This window comes from Monodelphis domestica, chromosome 6 (assembly GCF_027887165.1).
Source record: "Monodelphis domestica isolate mMonDom1 chromosome 6, mMonDom1.pri, whole genome shotgun sequence".
Lineage (NCBI taxonomy): Eukaryota > Metazoa > Chordata > Mammalia > Didelphimorphia > Didelphidae > Monodelphis > Monodelphis domestica.
In genome coordinates, this window is record NC_077232.1 from 142,486,633 (window position 1) to 142,504,273 (window position 17,641).

The 17,641-nt window shown below is 35.0% G+C and overlaps 1 protein-coding gene across 7 annotated transcripts in view; it reads left to right on the forward strand.

Moving 5' to 3' along the window:
- The window catches only part of EXOC1 (exocyst complex component 1), a 53,822-nt gene that overhangs the window by 339 nt on the left and 35,842 nt on the right, over positions 1-17,641 (forward strand). For 4 of the 7 annotated variants that reach the window (XM_007496435.3, XM_056802641.1, XM_001363025.4 and 1 more), the window contains exons 2-7: positions 5,179-5,312; positions 5,663-5,793; positions 9,357-9,516; positions 14,996-15,183; positions 16,713-16,940; positions 17,137-17,269. In XM_007496435.3, coding sequence (XP_007496497.1) covers positions 5,189-5,312; positions 5,663-5,793; positions 9,357-9,516; positions 14,996-15,183; positions 16,713-16,940; positions 17,137-17,269 — 964 coding nt within the window. In that variant the 5' untranslated portion in view covers positions 5,179-5,188. Of the gene's footprint in view, positions 1-5,178; positions 5,313-5,662; positions 5,794-9,356; positions 9,517-13,442; positions 13,464-14,995; positions 15,184-16,712; positions 16,941-17,136; positions 17,270-17,641 lie in introns of all 7 variants that reach the window. The other 3 variants (XM_007496434.3, XM_001362940.4, XM_007496437.3) reach the window with 1 other exon arrangement.

Sequence of the window (17,641 nt, forward strand, 5' to 3'; positions counted from 1 at the left end):
TACTCCCCCCTTCCCCCCAGCAGCTCCTGCGCTGGTTGGGCCTGGCACCAGGGCTTTGCATTCTCCTGCTCCTCAGACCAAGGAGAATAATAATTTTTGTTGTTCTGTCACCTCTGAATCTTCAGGACCCCATTTAGAGTTTTCTTGGCAAAAGGTACTAGAGTGCTTTGCCATTTCTTTCTCCAACTCATTTTTGTAGATGAGGAAGCTGAGGCCAACAGGGTTAAGTGACTTGTTCTGGGTCACATAGCTCATAAGTGTGTGAGTTCAGATTCGATCTCGGGAAGAAGAGTCTTTCTGACTCCAGGCCCGGCACTCTATGCACTGCATCACCTAGCTGCCCTAATAATAATAATTAACATTTGTGTAGGGCTTACTTTGGGGCAGGCACCATGTTAAGTATTTTACAGTTTCCTAATTTGATACAGCAGTCAGAAGGTAGGAGCTATTATCCCCATTTTCCAGATGAGAAAACTGAGGCAGAAAGGTGCAGTAATTTGCACAGTTAGTATCTGGGTTTGGATTTGAACTCAGGTCTTCCTGTTCCAGAACTGTATCCACTGTCACACACCCCTTTTTCATACCTCCTGAGTCTTCTTTTTTCATTGAACCAGAGAATTCTTTATCTGGGAACAGTGGGTACCCTTCAGTGGAATCTGTGAATCAATTTCATAGAGACTTTATTCTTGCATTGGGTGTGGAGATGAAGGTGGGAAGGAAACCTGCTGTATTTTCACTAACAATAAAAAAATAGCACTTCCCTCAATTATGAATTTTTAAAATAAATTTCTGGGATGGGATACGTGAGATTCACCAGATTGCCAAAAATATCCTTAACCAAAAAGGGGTTAAGAATATCCTTATGGGGGACAGCTGGGTGGCTCAGTGGATTGAGAGCCAGACCTAGAGATGGGAAGTCCTAGGTTCAAGTCTGGCCTCAGACACTTCCCAGCTGTGTGACCCTGGGAAAGTCACTTGACCCCCATTGCCTAGCCCTTACCACTCTTCTGCCTTGGAGCCAATACACAGTATTGACTCCAAGACAGAAGGTAAGGGTTTAAAAAGAAAAAAAAAGAATATCCTAATGAATGCACCTTGCACATTATGTCCTGTCAGGATTCATTTCTCTCCTCTCCAAGTAGTACTTTCAGCAAATAAGGAATAGTACAGGCTTCCCCCAAACTTTCCCTGGTATGGTGGCATATTGGCCAGGACACTGGCTAAGAGTCAAGAACCTTATTCTAACCCTGGTACTGCTATAGCACAGCAGGTAAAATTGATCTTGGATAGGTCAGTTTGCCTCTCAGAGACCCCAGTTTCCTTATGTATGAGATGAAGAAGTTAGACTCTCTGTGGCATTAGCTAGAAACTTCTGTAATATTGCCAGGGTTGAAGTATTCCCAAGACCACCTGGGTATTTTACCTATGGGGTAATTTTTACTTTTACTTTTTTTTTTATAGCTGGATAAAGGGGAATAGGGAAAATTTTTGTTTCTTGTTTCATTTGCACATCCTCTATTACATTTTCTCATTTGTTCCATTACTGATTAGAACCACTAATTATTAGAGGTTGAAGGCGCCTTAGAGTTCATCTAGTACAAAACATTTATTTTACAAAAACGAAAACTAAAGCCCAGAGAGTTTATAACTTGCCTGAAATTTTACAGTGAAGTAGTGGGCAGTTAAAGATAGAGATTGCCTGATATTATTTCTACTAATATACTGAATAATGTCTTCTATATGACTAACATTGTATTGGGCTAGTTGTAGGTATCTTTATGACTATGGGCAAGTCACTTCATTTTTCTGAGCCTATTTCCTCATCTATAAAGGAAAAAGTCAACCTGAACTATCTCTAAAATTCCTCACTTAAAGTCTAAGGACCTAAATACTAGACGGTTTCTACATTCAAGATTCATAGGATGTAGTTGAGGAGTTAAGACAAATAACAAAATAAATAGAGAAAAAGACAGGATTTTTAGTTTCATTACTGGCAGACATTATTTCTTCTAGTACAAAGTACAACTTCAGAGTGGATGGTGTTTGAGGTACTATAGATGTAAACTGTGTGTGGTGGCCAACCTGAATCTCCCTACATAGTTAAGCCAGTCTTCAAATGAAAGACATAGAAGCGTAAGTATAGCCAGGCCTACACTTGATGCCTTTCCAGATCAGTAGGATCTGCCATTGTTTTGCATTCCACCAGCATAGCTTTGGAGTGCCTAGACGAGTCACCTCGATGCCATGATAAAATAGCAAATTAAGATTTTAGTGAGAAGAGCAATATGATTAATAGTAAATTGTATAGTACATTAAATACTAGAGGGCCCTAAGGGAAAAATCTACCTGGATTCAGTAGAATTAGCTGTGTGATGTTAGACAGGTCAGAAAGCATCTCTAGACCTCAGTTTCCTTATCTGTAAAATGCGTCAGATAGGACGACCTCTAAGGTCATCTAATTTTAAAGGTCATCTGGCTCAAAATCTTTGATTTATGATGCATTTGGACTTGATTCCAAGGAAGAGGTATGACTAATTGTATTTTGAAGAATGATTCGAATTTGAATAAATGATGAGAATAGGGAATGAATAAATAAGTACTATGTGAAAAGCACCATGCTATTTTTTTTAAGTATTAGGGCAGTAGAATCTTTTAGAGATGGAGTGCCTGGCCCCACCCTCCAGACCAAGTGCTGTACCTGGCCCCACCCAGAGACCCTGTGACATGCTCTTTCTGCCAAGTGTTAGGGTTACACTGCTTGTCCCTTTATCCCCACAGGGGAGGGAGAAAGTGCTCCCATTGGACTGCTGAGTGAAGGAGTGGTTGAAATGAGGAATTTCCTCAGTGAGTGGAGAGATGGGGAGGGGAGGGGCCTGAGTGTTCTGTTCCCCTCCAGCTCTGCTGCCTGTGAACCACCCACCTTACCCCCTATGTACTCCCATTGGGCTGCTGGGCGGAGGGGTGGAAGATGTGAAAAAATGTCATCATGCGTGATGGAGAGGGGGAAGGGAGTAACTCTACCCAAGTATCTCTACCTTTCTAGAAACGAATTCTGGGCATTTGGGGGTGGGGAGGCAGCTACATGCCCACAGAGAACACTGCAAGCCATCTTTGGTACCTGTGCCATAGGTTCACCATCACTGTACTAGGGGATACAAATAGAAAAGTAAAATAGGTGCCCCTTTCAGATCACATTCTAATGGTAGAGACTTGTCAAAGATTTAACTGTCAGATGAATAGATCCAATGGACCTTAGGATGAAATTGTCAACACATATAATAATGCCTGTTCTTTAATGTTATTTCCATTGATAAAATCATATCAGTTTCTGATGTTGAGCCATTTGACAATGCCAAGGACTTTGATGGCAAGATCTTTTTTTTCTGGGTCTTTAAAAATATATGGCTCTAGTAACTTCAGGAGCAGTTATCAAACTATATTCACAAGGGTTGCTTCCCAGGGTGATGGTTGTAGTCACTAGGCTGGTATCATTGCTGTTCCCAAAGTTTTTTTGTTCTTGGTCCTGGGCTGTTTCCATCAAGGAATGAAAGGAGATGAGGTCAATTGTGATCAAGTTGGGAATGACTGCTTAACTTGCTTGAGGTATGCCTCTTATCTCTCCTTCAGGATGTCTACTATTGTGTGGCATTCTTGCTGTGTGAGTGACAATTGGTGGGAATGACCCTTCTCTACAAGGGTAACTTCGCTTGGGTAATGCAATCATCATCAGCTCTGAGAGTTGGGCTAGAAACAAAACTGGTGACCTGGAGAACTGTTTCTACCCTCAGGACTCCTGTGCTCATCTTTGGTCAGCTGTAGGGGCTGGTGGTTATAAAGAATGTGGTTCCCTTCTCCACAATGTTTTGCTGTGAACAAATATGCAGAAGTGGGAATAAAGATGAGGTTGTTGAAGTTTGACTAGAGTAGAGTCACCATCATGAAATAGAGATATATAAATTTAAATACATAAGGCATGTCATAATCTGGGTGGTTTTAAATGTCTGGATAAGAGTTTGGATCTGCTCCTGTAATGAGTGGGAAACCATTAAAAGTTGAGCAAGAGTGATATTTATAAAAGTTGTATCTTAGGAAAGCATAATATTGCAATAAGAATGGAAAGGACAGATCAAAATTTGGTTAATAACTGTAATTCACTTTGCCTGGGGATTAGGATATGGGAAGGGAAAACAGTATGAAATTAGACTGGAAGATTAGATCAGAGGTAGGGATTTTGTTGTGTTGTTTGCTTTTTGAAGGCTTGGATGCAGTGTTAAGTTTGTTTTTATTCTATAGGCAATAAATCGGAAATCACTAAAAGACTTTGAGCAAGGGTGTGACATGATCAAATTTGTGTATTAAGACTACTTTGGAAATTGTATGAAAGATTGTTAGTTGGCTGAGTATGGAAGGTTTAATTCAAGATTTTAAAGATAGTGGTACCATCCACAGAAACAGGGACTTCTTTGATCTTTGAAAGACCTCTCCAACTCTAGCCAGCTTTAAGGCTTTGGAGTCCCCAATTAAGTGACAATGTCTCAGTGTCTAGTAATGCTTATGATTGTGACTGCTCAGTGAGATGTTGGGTAATATCAGCTCCCAGGATTGGTCAGAAGATCTTCGGTTAGTAGAAAAGCCAGTATATTCTGCCTTTATTTCTGCCCAGTGAAATATTAGAAAAGAGAAGAAATAACACCGGCAGTTTTTAAGAACAGCAGTGCCATTATCTTGTAATTAGCCAATTGAAGTCAATGGGAATTATTAAGGGTAAGGTTCTTTGAACCTTATTTTGAAAAACAGTGATCTAAACTTATTTCATATCGTTTAAGGATTTTAGCACCTTAGTCATCTGCTTACATAGCTAGAAAAAAAACATTTTAAAAACATTATATAAAATGGTAATCTTGAAAAACAATAATTTTGAGTAAAGATAGTATTTTAGAGTAGCAGTTAATATTATGAACTATTATAAAATGCTTTCTGTTTTTATCTTTAAGTGCTATTTTGATCTTGAAGTGCTATTTATGACATCTTCTCATGATATAAAAGCATTTTTCTAAAATTTTCCATTGGTCATTCATAATATTTTTTCCTTAATAGGAAAACTAAATGATAATTTGAGGGCTTGTTTAAAACTTTTCATTGGTACGCTGTGCAGTATTCATAATTTGAATTTTTCAGCTAAGAAAAAATGACTGCAATCAAGCATGCTTTACAAAGAGATATTTTCACGCCAAATGATGAACGTTTACTGAGTATTGTGAATGTCTGCAAAGCAGGGAAAAAGAAGAAAAACTGTTTTTTGTGTGCCACAGGTGGGTTTTCAATTTACAGAAAATACTCTTTTAATATATTTCTTTTCTGTAAGGGTCATTTATTCTTTGTATTAAACATGATTTTCATTGTAACTTTTAAAATTGAAGCTACAGCCAATTAATTTCCCATTACTTGTCATTAAAGAAAAATGTTCTTTTCATAGGTTTAATTCAAAGGAAATTCTTGTTTACAAAGTAAAAAAATTCAGAAAGTACTGTGTTACTCTTCTATTTAAAAATGTATACCACCTCTCTGACATATAGACACTACTTGGATCATACATATATTATTAGAAAGATATCGGGTCAAAAATATTTCTAATTAAAGTACTTATTTTTTTACTCAACAGTGACAACAGAACGGCCAGTACAGGTGAATGTGGTAAAAGTGAAGAAATCAGATAAGGGAGACTTCTACAAAAGACAAATTGCATGGGCCCTTCGAGATCTTGCGGTGGTAGATGCCAAAGATGCTATTAAAGTATGTCTTTATTCTTAATAGTTTGACCTGGGGTTGCTTATAAAATGCCATCCACTTTATAAGAAAATTTCATGTATTCATTGCCCATGGGAATTAAGAATGATTATTTTGAAAAACATTTATTCTCTGCTTTTTGCCCCTATTACTAGTAGTAATAAATATTAATTGCTGTTTGACTTATGCTTTAAATGGTCTTTTTAAATCCTTTTAAAAAATAATTTGCTTTAATTTATTTTTTTATTTAATTTATTTAATTTAATTAATTTTCACAAAATTTTTTGTGAAATTATTTGCTAATCTGATTTTTGTTGGTAAATCTTTTTTGTTTGATATTTTTCTTGCCTTCCTCTTATCCTTGTTTCTTCTTTTCATCTACCAGGTATGCTATATTATTCTTTATTTTCAGAAATGCCCTTTTCTCATTTTCTCAAGCTACTCTGGCTATCACTTTGATATCCAGCAAAATTCATGTAAATTAAAGCACATGAAACCTTTGTATCCCCACAATTTAACACAGTTCCAGGCACATAATAACACTTAATAAATGCTTGTTGACTAAATATATTTTTGTTAATCATTTAGTGTTTAAAGTTTTAAGTTGTCCAGGTATGTTGTGCTAATATAACAATGTAGCATTTCTGATAAGTGTTATCCAGACATTGTTTATATGAGAGAATGTTACATTGTTAATGTGATGTTATAATGTGTTTTTTTTTTCCTCAGTGGTTTTGGTAAAATATGGCACAACAACTATGTAGCACATATTTGTAATCAGTCTCATGTGTGATGTACCAAGATGCCTAAATGACAGTGCAGTTATTTGAATTCAGTTTAATTCAACAAATATTTATTAAGTGCCTACTGTGCAACTCATCATCATGTATTGGGGGAGAGAAATATATCAACTAAAATATAGTTCTTGTCTACGTGTCATTTATAATCTAATCTGCTATATAGATTGATTTACTTTAAATCACTACATCAGTTTTTTTCTCAAGGAAAGGAAGATTAATCTTTTTTTATATCATTGCCTTTAAAAGTATTAAGTGATGGATTCAGGTTTTTAAAAAACAAAACAATTTAAAAATTAAAATATCATTATAGTGGCATTTGACTTGGATACTTAGATTCAAGACAAAAAGTACAATTATTTAGCCTTCTATAATACATATGTTCCCTATATCAAGAAGATCTAACAAAGGAAGAAAGCATGGCATAGATCGAGGGCTAGCCAATCTGCTAGGAATCCACATGCTAGCTCTGAAATAAACTAGCTTTTGACTTGTAGATAATTTACTTAAAATCTTTCCCACATCCTAGGCAACTCATTGAGACCAAGTTACAGACAATTTGAGAGTTGGTATCATTGGAGAAAGTTTTCATACTAAGAATTCCTTATGGGTATAGAATTTTTTTTAATTGTGTGCCTCTTAATATAAATCACATATACATTTATGGGATGAAATCAAATTTAGGTGAATTTGCTTGCTTCAAATATAAAAAAATTGCAATTTACAAAACCTTAAATATAATGCCATTAAAATGGACCTTTCTTATATTGGCAAATGCCTCTGAGGAACTGAGTCCTGAGAAAAAGTTGCAAGATGACAATTAAGGTATAAGAAGAGAATGAAACACATGAGTTTCAGAAGCACATGTTTCCCAATTAATAATGCAGTTGCGTGAATTCTTTACTCAAGAAAATTCCTTTCATCTACTTGCTTCCCAGGAAAGCAAAGATCTTTTCAGGAAAGTTTAGGGAGAGAATAGAGTTTGGGGAGGGAGGCTGGGGTTCAATTAGTGTCATTTTTTTTTAATCTCAGAAGAATCACAGGCAAGTGCCAGAAGTAGAATTTAGTTTTTATAGATTTCTATTTGAGGTCTTTTCAGAAACACATAGCCCAACTTTATTAAAAAGACATATTGATCACTAAGCTATCTAATTGTATATTTTGTAACCTCATTGACTTGGACAAATCTTTCATGTTGCTGAATGCCTATGCAAATGCTTCCTCACAGCTGACATCTCATTGCTACCATACTTAAGGGATTTTTTTTCCTTTTTTTATAGGTACCTTGTATGTACCAAATGTATATATGTAAAATATAAAATTTTTGTGTACACCGTAAAATTTTGTGTACACCGTAACATTAGCCTTTTGGTTACAATACTTGCACATTGATCTGTGCGAGTATTGTAGCTAGAACACTCAAGGTTATTTTTTTAATGGCATTATGGGAAATAGTCCCAGTAAAGCTATCATATCCCTTAAAGTTTCAGTTGCCAAATGTTCTTACATTTTGTTAGCCTTAATGCAAGTATCTTTTCATGGGTAAATATAGATTTTTAATTTTTGTAATTATTAAGCTTTCCTCTCTTTACTAGTGGATATTATATGAATCTTATTACAAAAACAGATCCTATACCTGATATATCATAATTATAAATAATAGTGATATAATTGATGGTCTTGAAAGGGAATATTCAATAATTTGCTTTTTTTAAGCCCTTACTTTCTATCCTAGGATCAATAATAAGTATTGGTTCCAAGGCATAGGGGTAAGTATAAGGCATTTGGGATTGTCACTTGCCCAGGGCCACACAACTAGGAAGTATCCAAGGCCAGGTTTGAACTCAGGACTTCCTGTAACCTAGGTCTGACTTTCTATCCACTGTTACCTAGCTGCCCCTACATTCAATCCTTTGTATCCAACATGAGTTTCTTCTATATTTGCTACTTTTCTACTGTCCAGGAACTTAAATAAAATGTTTTTTTTTAATCTTTGAACTTTTAAAAATGTGGAGCATTATATGTGTTCATATATTTTTGTTTTAGCTAGTTCTCAAAAAACACTTATTGGTAGAAGAAATATAAAGACAGAGATTATTGGCTAGCTGTTCTAGTTGATCCTCATGGGATATCTTTACTTTAATGGAGCCACTGCAACTTAAGGTTTAGTATAAGCATACTGGCCTCTAAGGTCCTTCCCAGGTCCAAATCCATGATCCTATGAATGCCCAGATCCAGACAAATAAACACATATGTGTATTTTTATACTTATATCCAGAAACAAGTATTATTTCCATTATCCCTCAAAAGAAACTAGCACTTTTGTGATCTACGCAAGTTTTTATGTACCCAGAAAAGCAGTAATTTTACACTTTGGGGTAAAGAGATGGCCTGGACTGAGATTGAAAAAAGTGGTTTTTCTTTTCCCAATGTCTACCTTTTATATTTGTGGGTTTAAGGTACATAAAAGGTAAACTATTTGGAGTACGATGAGTTATTCCATAGTTAACCCACAACTTTGCACTAAAAATTGAACCTCCCCTTTCTCATATGGTGTAAGCAACAATTTTTTTAATGGTAGTTTTAATTGAGTATCTTCTCTGAGCTATTAATATCAACAAATTACTTCAGTTTTAAAATACAATGAATAAGAGAACCTCCTGCTTAAAGTATGTTTTACTTTGTGTTAGAAAATATCCCCTCATTTTTTATATATCAGTAATGAAAAAAAATGATCCCAAATGCTTTTTTTGTATTTGTATTTATTTTCAGGAGAATCCTGAATTTGATTTACATTTTGAAAAAATCTACAAATGGGTTGCCAGCAGCACGGCAGAAAAGAATACATTTATTTCCTGTATTTGGAAATTGAATCAGAGATATCTTCGAAAGAAAATTGATTTTGTCAATGTTAGTTCACAACTTTTAGAAGGTAAAACCCCATGAAAATTTATGCATATAATCAAATGTATCATAAATATGTATTTTGCTATAATTATTTAAGTTGATGAGGATAATGATTTAATTTAGGTAATTACTATTCAATATGTGCTTCAAGGATAATATTTCATATAGATAAAGTATTCAGATTGTTTAATCAAGAAAGACAAAAGTCTGAATGTAAAATGCAAAGAAATGCTATTTTAGAGATGAACAAAGAGTTAAAGTTGGTAATGTTCTAGGCCAGTGATGGCGAACCTTTGAGAGATGGAATGCTGGACCCCCCACCCCCAGACACTGAGTGCCACTCTCTGCCTCCCCACCTCACCCCCACACTCCTCTTACCCCAGACAGGGGAGGAAGGAAGCGCTCTCATTGGGCTGCTGGGCAAAGGGGCAGGTGATGAGAGGTACATGTGGAGAGCGGAAGAGAGTGGTTCCAGTGCTATGTTCCCCTCAAGCAATGTGCCATGCTGTGAGCTTTGCTCCCCTCAAACCTACCTCCTCTCCAACCCCACTACAGGAATTACCTTTACCACAGACTCAAAAGGCTGCCATCTGTGCCATCCCCTCATGCAGCATGTGAGCTCCATCCCACCTTGCCCCAGAAAGGGGAGGGAGGAAGCATTCCCATTGGGCTGCTGGCAGAGGAATGGGGGAAGTGAGGAATGACTTCAGGCACATGGAGAGGGGGAGGGGAACAGCTCCGCCCCAAGTCTCTCTGGCTTTTTAGTAAGGAATTCTGGTGGGTGACTGCAGGGGTGCCCACAGAGAGGGCTTGGTGTACCCTTTTTGACATGGGTGCCATAGGTTCACCATCACAGTTGTAGGCAAAGAAAAAGGAAATTGCTTTTTCTCCAACAGATTGCATTAAATGTGGAAATCAATAACCTCAGATTGCATTTATACTCACTGAACTATGTCCCTTTCTTTTGAATTCTACTTTTCCATCATTCCTTCTCTGTAATCTCTATGAATTTTCCTTTACATGTAGTACACTAAGCCTTATCCTCCATTTTTCATTGCTTTTAGTTGGTGGCGTTGAAACTAGTTATGGATTTATGGCACATGATAACTTTTTTTTTTTTGTAGAAAGTTTAGGGTTCCAAACATAGGAGTGGAAAAAAATCAATTGGAGTCATCTTTCCTAGGACTCCAGTATGGGCCCAAAAGTTAGTCTTTAATATTGTATACCTAAAATTGACTTTCTTCCAACTCTCATTTTACAGATGAGGAAACAGGCCCACCAAAGGTTATATAATCTTCCTGTTGCCACACTGAATTAGTGTTGGATTAAAATTTCTCTTTATTTCTTATAATTTTGAGTTCAGAGCTCATCCCACTGTCCATATATCTCTTCATTGAAGAAACTGGTAATTCTTTTAGGATGTGGTTTACTGGTTGTCAAAAAAGTGTTTTGAATCATGGCATGAAATCTCTTTAAAGGTTGTTTTTTTTATGGTTTTTTCCCCTACATTGAACATTAAGTGGAGCTCCCTGAATTATAGGAATACAAAAGGTATCTCTTAATGCGATATTTAAAGAAACCTAAAATTAACATTTCACTTTTCACTGTGGGCTTAATATTTTATTATAGTATGTGTTTCGTTGACCCTTACATTCCATAGGTATATAGATGGTGTGCTTCATATAACAGTGATTCTCAGATGTTCTCAATTCTTATAAGTTGTGCCTTTGTGCCTTACCCATTCCTACCACAGTACTGGAAGAGTACTATTGATTGTGACCAAACATTGTAACGGTTCTGTTTCTTTTTAAAATCATAACTTAATAATACAGGAAACAAAAGTGAAGCATCACAAATATTAACACTACAAGAATCGAGTCTAAAGAATATCTAAAGGACTGTGGGAACATATTTTGAGAACTACTCATTCATCAGCCTTAAATAGAAACTTCTGTTTTAGTTGTATTCAGAGTGTAGCTTTCAATTCTCTAAATGTCTACATATTTAATATGTTTGAGTATAAATCTTACCATTCTAAAATCATGTTTTCTTTAATAACTGAGTGGCTAATACGCACAGTTCTAACTTCACATAAATTTGTATTATGCAAATTCAATTTTTGCATCAATCAATGTAAATGCAAATTTATATAATTATAAAAGAAATCCACATTCCAAAAATATCTATATTAATTTTATTGTACAGTATTGTGTACAGTACAGTACTCTCTCTGTTCCTGTCTCTTGGCTCAGCACTCTGTGACTTCTACTGCCACCCCAACCCCCCAAAAAAACCTTGAAGTGAAAGCAGAATCACTGTGTTAGGAGACCACTACTGCCATTGTACCTAGGGCTTGCCTTAAGACCTCTGGTGCTGAGAGAAGACTTTTACCCTGCCTTTGCCTGCCCGAGTATTTCCTGCCCCTATTTGTCTTGTCTTCTGTCCATCAGCACTTAAGTAGTAGGTGTCTGTTCCTGGCCTCTGGTGTTGTGCCTCCTCTCCTGTCTGTGAATGTGTCTAGCTCCCACATGTCTCCCCCACCATGTATTCCTCCTTTTGGTTCTGGCCAGACTTTATGTGGCTGACCCAGCCCTGCATGTTCCTCCTTTGGCCCTCACTTCTCTTTTCTCAGCCTCCATGTATCCTTGAACCATGTGTTAGACCCCTTCCTCTATGGTATGTATGGCCCCCTTCCATTCCCTCTTCCCTGTGCCAACTCCATTTCCACTGACAAATTTTAATTATGTAAAAATCACTTATGTAGAGATCTGCTGAACTGTCTACTTAAATAAAGCTTTGGTTTTGGTTAAGTCTTTCTGAAGAAAATATTCCACTCTGGGTAACAGTAACCAGATGATCTTTATAATTGTTTTTTTTTATTGATACTTTGTTTTTTGTATCATGGGAATTTACCAAACTCTACTCCTTCCATGGAACCCTCTGTTTTAACAAAGAAAAAGAGTTCAGCAAAATGGACCAACATATTATTAAACAGTGTATGTTACCCCCATAGTCTCCTATCTTTCTAATGAGAGGAAGGGTAAGTATTTCCTCATCTATTCTCTGGGTCCAAGATTGATCATTGCAGTTAATATATTAGCCTGCCTTTTAAAAATGTCACATTTTTTCCATAATCATTTTAGAGTTAACTTGTCTTTAAGATAGCTGAGTCTTGATACATTAATATATCAATACTAAGTAAAATTACATAAATTGCTTTTCTTTGGGGAAATTATACAAAAAGTTCGTGCAGGAGAATTGTGACTTCCTGGGAATTTAAGATTTCAAAGTAGGAATTTATTAAGAGAGGAAGTCATTTAAATTTTCTTATTGTTCTTTAAACTACACATTTATTCTTTATTCAGTTAATTCAAAGCTTTTTATTTGAATCTTTAAAACCTAGCTTCATCTAATACTGTTTGTGCTCATTTAATTGCTTCAACTTTAATCTTTCTAATAAAACTAGAATCTTTTGTGACTAACCATTGTTAAATAATTGCTATGTAAAGCATTTGTTCTTTGTGTGAAAATAATTGGGCAAGACTCCAAAATAATATAAATGATCTGTTTTCCAGATTTTTCCTTCTAAGAATAAGGAATATGATATTTTGCATAAATCTATTAAAAAGCAACAGCAGAGAACTAAAAGTAATATATGTGTATAGTCAATGACTGAAAATAATTTTATGCTTTTCTTTAGGATTTAGATTCTTTCCAAAAATAATTTGAGTTGGCCAGAAAACTAAGAAAAAAATTTGACCTTTCCATTCCTTTAGAAGCCTTCTCTTATAATTGAATATTATATTATTTTTGAAACATATTACCATGAAGTTCAAATGAGTTACAGCGCAGTATTTTTTTAAATACACATTAAACCTGTATACTATGCCACCCAGCTAATATTCTTTGCTTACTTTCCCTCTGCTTCTTTCATACCTTTTTATTCTCCAGAACTGCCTAAAGTTACAGAAGGTGCGTAACACCTTTTCTTATTCTTCTGTATAATTTAAACTATTTACCATTTTATGTTATGTGATATCATTTGCATATTTTACAAAGTTGTGTGTAGGGACAAGGTCATTGCTATAAAATCCATAGTGCAACATAATTAATGGCAATATTTTCATTATTGGCCTCTAAAGGATTATTTCTTATGAGAAAAAACTGCTATAACAGTTAACTTCATCAGCTTTAAAGATTTGCTAAAAAGCCTGTTTGTATAAAGTACTGATAGAATGATTTAAGCAATTCCTGCTCCAGGTGTTTATCAATCATGTGTGACAGCTTAATCTCCCATTACAAAATTAAAGTTTTATATAGTTTTATATGTGATCTCAGTAAAATAGTTCCCTGTTCAAAATGTATCAAATCATATATACCTTAGTATTTTCTTTAATGATTTATGGCAGAATCATTAGTCTTTATGTAGAATTCTCTTAATTTGTCCTCAGTTTGAACACTTAAATCTTGTTTTGTTTTACATCTAGTTTTATTTAGTCTGCTTTGGTGCTCAATAATAAACTCATACTATGTATCAAAGGTCATATTTACCCAGTCATAGTTCTTATATAAATTAGTCATTTATAGCTGGTAATATTAGAGTGACTCAGAACTTTTTAATTAAGTGAAATGCTACAAATAAAATATGTAGAAATTAAACACTCTGGTTTTTAACCTTTAAAAATTTTCCATCATGTGTTTTCCTACTATTCTCTTAAGTAGTCTGCTTCTAAAGTTAAGTGGAAATAATGATTTCTAAATATCTAGGTTCTCTCAAATATTTAAACTAATATCTTTATTAAGAAAGTATTCCAAACTTTTATATAATAAAAAAATCAATGATACCTACTGACATTTTTAGAATTTCTCAAATTCACAATATTTTTACTTTTCTTATTTAGATAGTAATTATGGAAGGAATTCCATAGAAATTCTTAAAGTATATGTAAAATGCTATTTATATGTATAAAAAGAAAGTTCATTTACCATGTTCAAAACCCAGGATATACTCTTAAGATTACTATACACTATAGTATATCTCTGTTTGAATTTAAAATTATTTTTAAAATAAGCTAAGGTACTTTTCATATATTCAGAATTTGGAATCAATGCTTTTAGCTAAGGAGTAATAACTATGTGAGATAAGAAAATGGGGTTCATTTCCTACATAGTATAAAAGATTTCAGCTAGGGCTTTTAATGTCATGACTAAAACATGTTATAATATTTATAAATTAGTGACTTTGGTTTTATGTTTTTGTGTTAGGTTTTTAAATGTTTTTATCTTTTTTATATAGTGCTTCATCTCCATAAGATATAAAATATTTTACAAAAATAAAGTGGTTTTTGTTTGCTTTTAATGGACTCTGAATTATTCTTTTGTTTTTTCACTATTAAATATGTTCAAAGTTTACAGTTGATCCTATCTAGCCTTAAGTATTAGCTATTATTACTTCATAGTTTTTGGCTTCTGTAATTTTAATTTTTCCTTTGCTACTCTTTAAGAATCTGTTCCAAGTGGAGAGAATCAGAGTGTGACAGGAGGAGATGAAGAAGCTGTAGATGAATACCAAGAGTTAAATGCAAGAGAAGAGCAGGATATTGAGATAATGATGGAAGGCTGTGAATATGCAATCTCTAATGCTGAAGCTTTTGCAGAAAAGTTATCCAGAGAGCTGCAGGTGCTAGATGGGGTAAGAATTTCTTGTAAAATATGAATGATGAATATGAAATAGATTAAGAAGCCTGGTTATGTACATATATCATTGTCATTGAGCTCTTAAGCCTTTAGAGTATAATTATTACTTTTATCTGTAAGTGCATTATCTCTTTCATGAACTTACCCAGCTATTTCAGAATGATTAAACAAAATATTTCCTTGGGGCCATTTGTCTATTATTATAATTGTTAAAAGACAAAACCTTTGCAGGGAGCAAGGCCAATGAGAGGTACTTACCTGTGTTTCTGTTCTATGAAGAGACACTCAGGATGGCTTGGAAGGAGAAGGTGAAGGAAATAAGGCAGAAATCATCAAAGAAATCAAAGATCCCAGGGTTTTAATCAGAGACATCAGAACAAGTCTGTGTAGAGGAATATGTCTTTGGTTGAAGAAAATAAATGGGAATAATATGATGAATTATCTTTGGTAAGAAGGGTTTCTATGAAAAGATCAAAGTTTAGAGGTTGGAACCAAGATGGTGGAAAAAGTACACAGACCTACCAGATCTCTACGAAATTGCTCTCAAAACAAATTCTGAAATGTCAGAACACATAAAAAGGATGAAGTGAGACAATTTTTCAGGCCAATATAATTTACAAGGTCAGGAAAAGGATCTGTTGGACTATGGTGGGTGCACCAGGGCAGGCCCCACCTCCAGAAGTCAGCACAGGCTTTGGGGGTGGCTGAACCAACATCAAAGGCTTCCAGATCTCTCAGACACAAACGGTACTTAATATTCCCTCTATTCACATATAAACACACACACACACTTAACACAGATAGGTTTATATGTTGTCATATCCTCCTTGTTAAGCAAAGGTCTCTCAGTAGCTATTCACAGAGACTTTCGAAAGTTTTTTATTGAGGTAGTAATTTTTGAATTACAGAAAAGCCTAGGTCATCATTTGTAACCAATTTTTTCAACAATATTATCTAGTCAAACATGACATTAACTTAAGTTCCAGCTGTGAAGAAAAAAGAATGTAGTGAACCCAGACAGTATTCATCAGAAGTAAAGGAGAAAAGTAGCTCAGTAATGAACATTTCTACATTCTAGCCTTATACAGAGAACTCTGCTAGATTCTGTCAGAGGATGGAAGATATGAAAAGGTTGGTCCCCAAACTGATAGATTTTTCATTCTATTAGAGGAGATAAAAAAGATATGACATGATATAAAAATAATTATTGTGCAAAACAATGTTTCACTAAGCACAAAGTTATAAAAAAGTTATTTTGTTTTGTCTACTCCTTTAAAACCATCTTAGCAAAATTCTCTCTTTTCATCTTGGTTCATATATTTAAGTGTAGAGCGGAGGTGTCCAATATGATAACCATATCACTTCCCACTGAACCAAATTAAAATGTAATTGGACAATGTTTAACAAAATAAATAAGTGGATAATATTAATTTGTGTATTCCCAAGTCACTATACTGCTACTTCTTTTAGAGCTTGATGCTCCTGCTTTGGAGGGCCCCTCAGATGTGCTCCTTTACTTTACAGGCAAACATCCAATCAATCATGGCCTCAGAGAAACAGGTGAACATCCTGATGAAGCTGCTGGATGAGGCTCTTAAGGAGGTGGATCAGATTGAACTGAAGCTGAGCAGTTATGAGGAAATGCTACAAAGCGTCAAAGAACAGATGGATCAGATCTCAGAAAGCAACCACTTAATTCATCTTAGCAACACCAATAATGTAAAACTCCTCTCAGAGATAGAATTCCTGGTGGTGAGTAGGCTAATCATATAATTTAGACCCTACAACTGCAACAGTTGAGAACCATTGATAAACATTTTCCCAGTTCTGCTATAAGAGAGAATTTTAGATCAGTCACAGTTGGATTGAATAATATTTGAAATCTAGAATTATCAGTATGTTGCCTAAAGTTATTGTATAAAACCTTTCTATTTTATATGTATTCCAGAACCACATGGATTTGGCAAAAGGTCACATAAAGGCTCTTCAGGAAGGAGATCTTGCCTCTTCTAGAGGCATTGAGGCCTGCACCAATGCAGCTGATGCCCTTCTACAGTGTATGAATGTAGCTCTTCGTCCAGGTAGCATACTTTTAAAATCAAATGGTACAGATATTACATCAATTAGCTCTGTGTGTGTGTGTATCTTAATCAATGTATATCTTAACCAATTGACTTGATAGGAAATGAAATGATAAATCTGTTCTGTGCCAGTGATAAGCACCCCATAGGTTTCACTGTTCTTTTCACACATGTTTCTCTCTTTAAGGGATCTTTTTTTCACACCAGTCCCTAATCTATTTTACACTATTATGGTTAGCCCTGTTGCTAGAGTCTAGCACAGTGCTTTTCATTATCAATTTAATCTGATTGATTAATTGGAAGGGATAAAACATGAAGATCTCTTTGTTTCCAGTCTAAATAAGTCCCCCTAATATTTACTTTTTTAGGTTT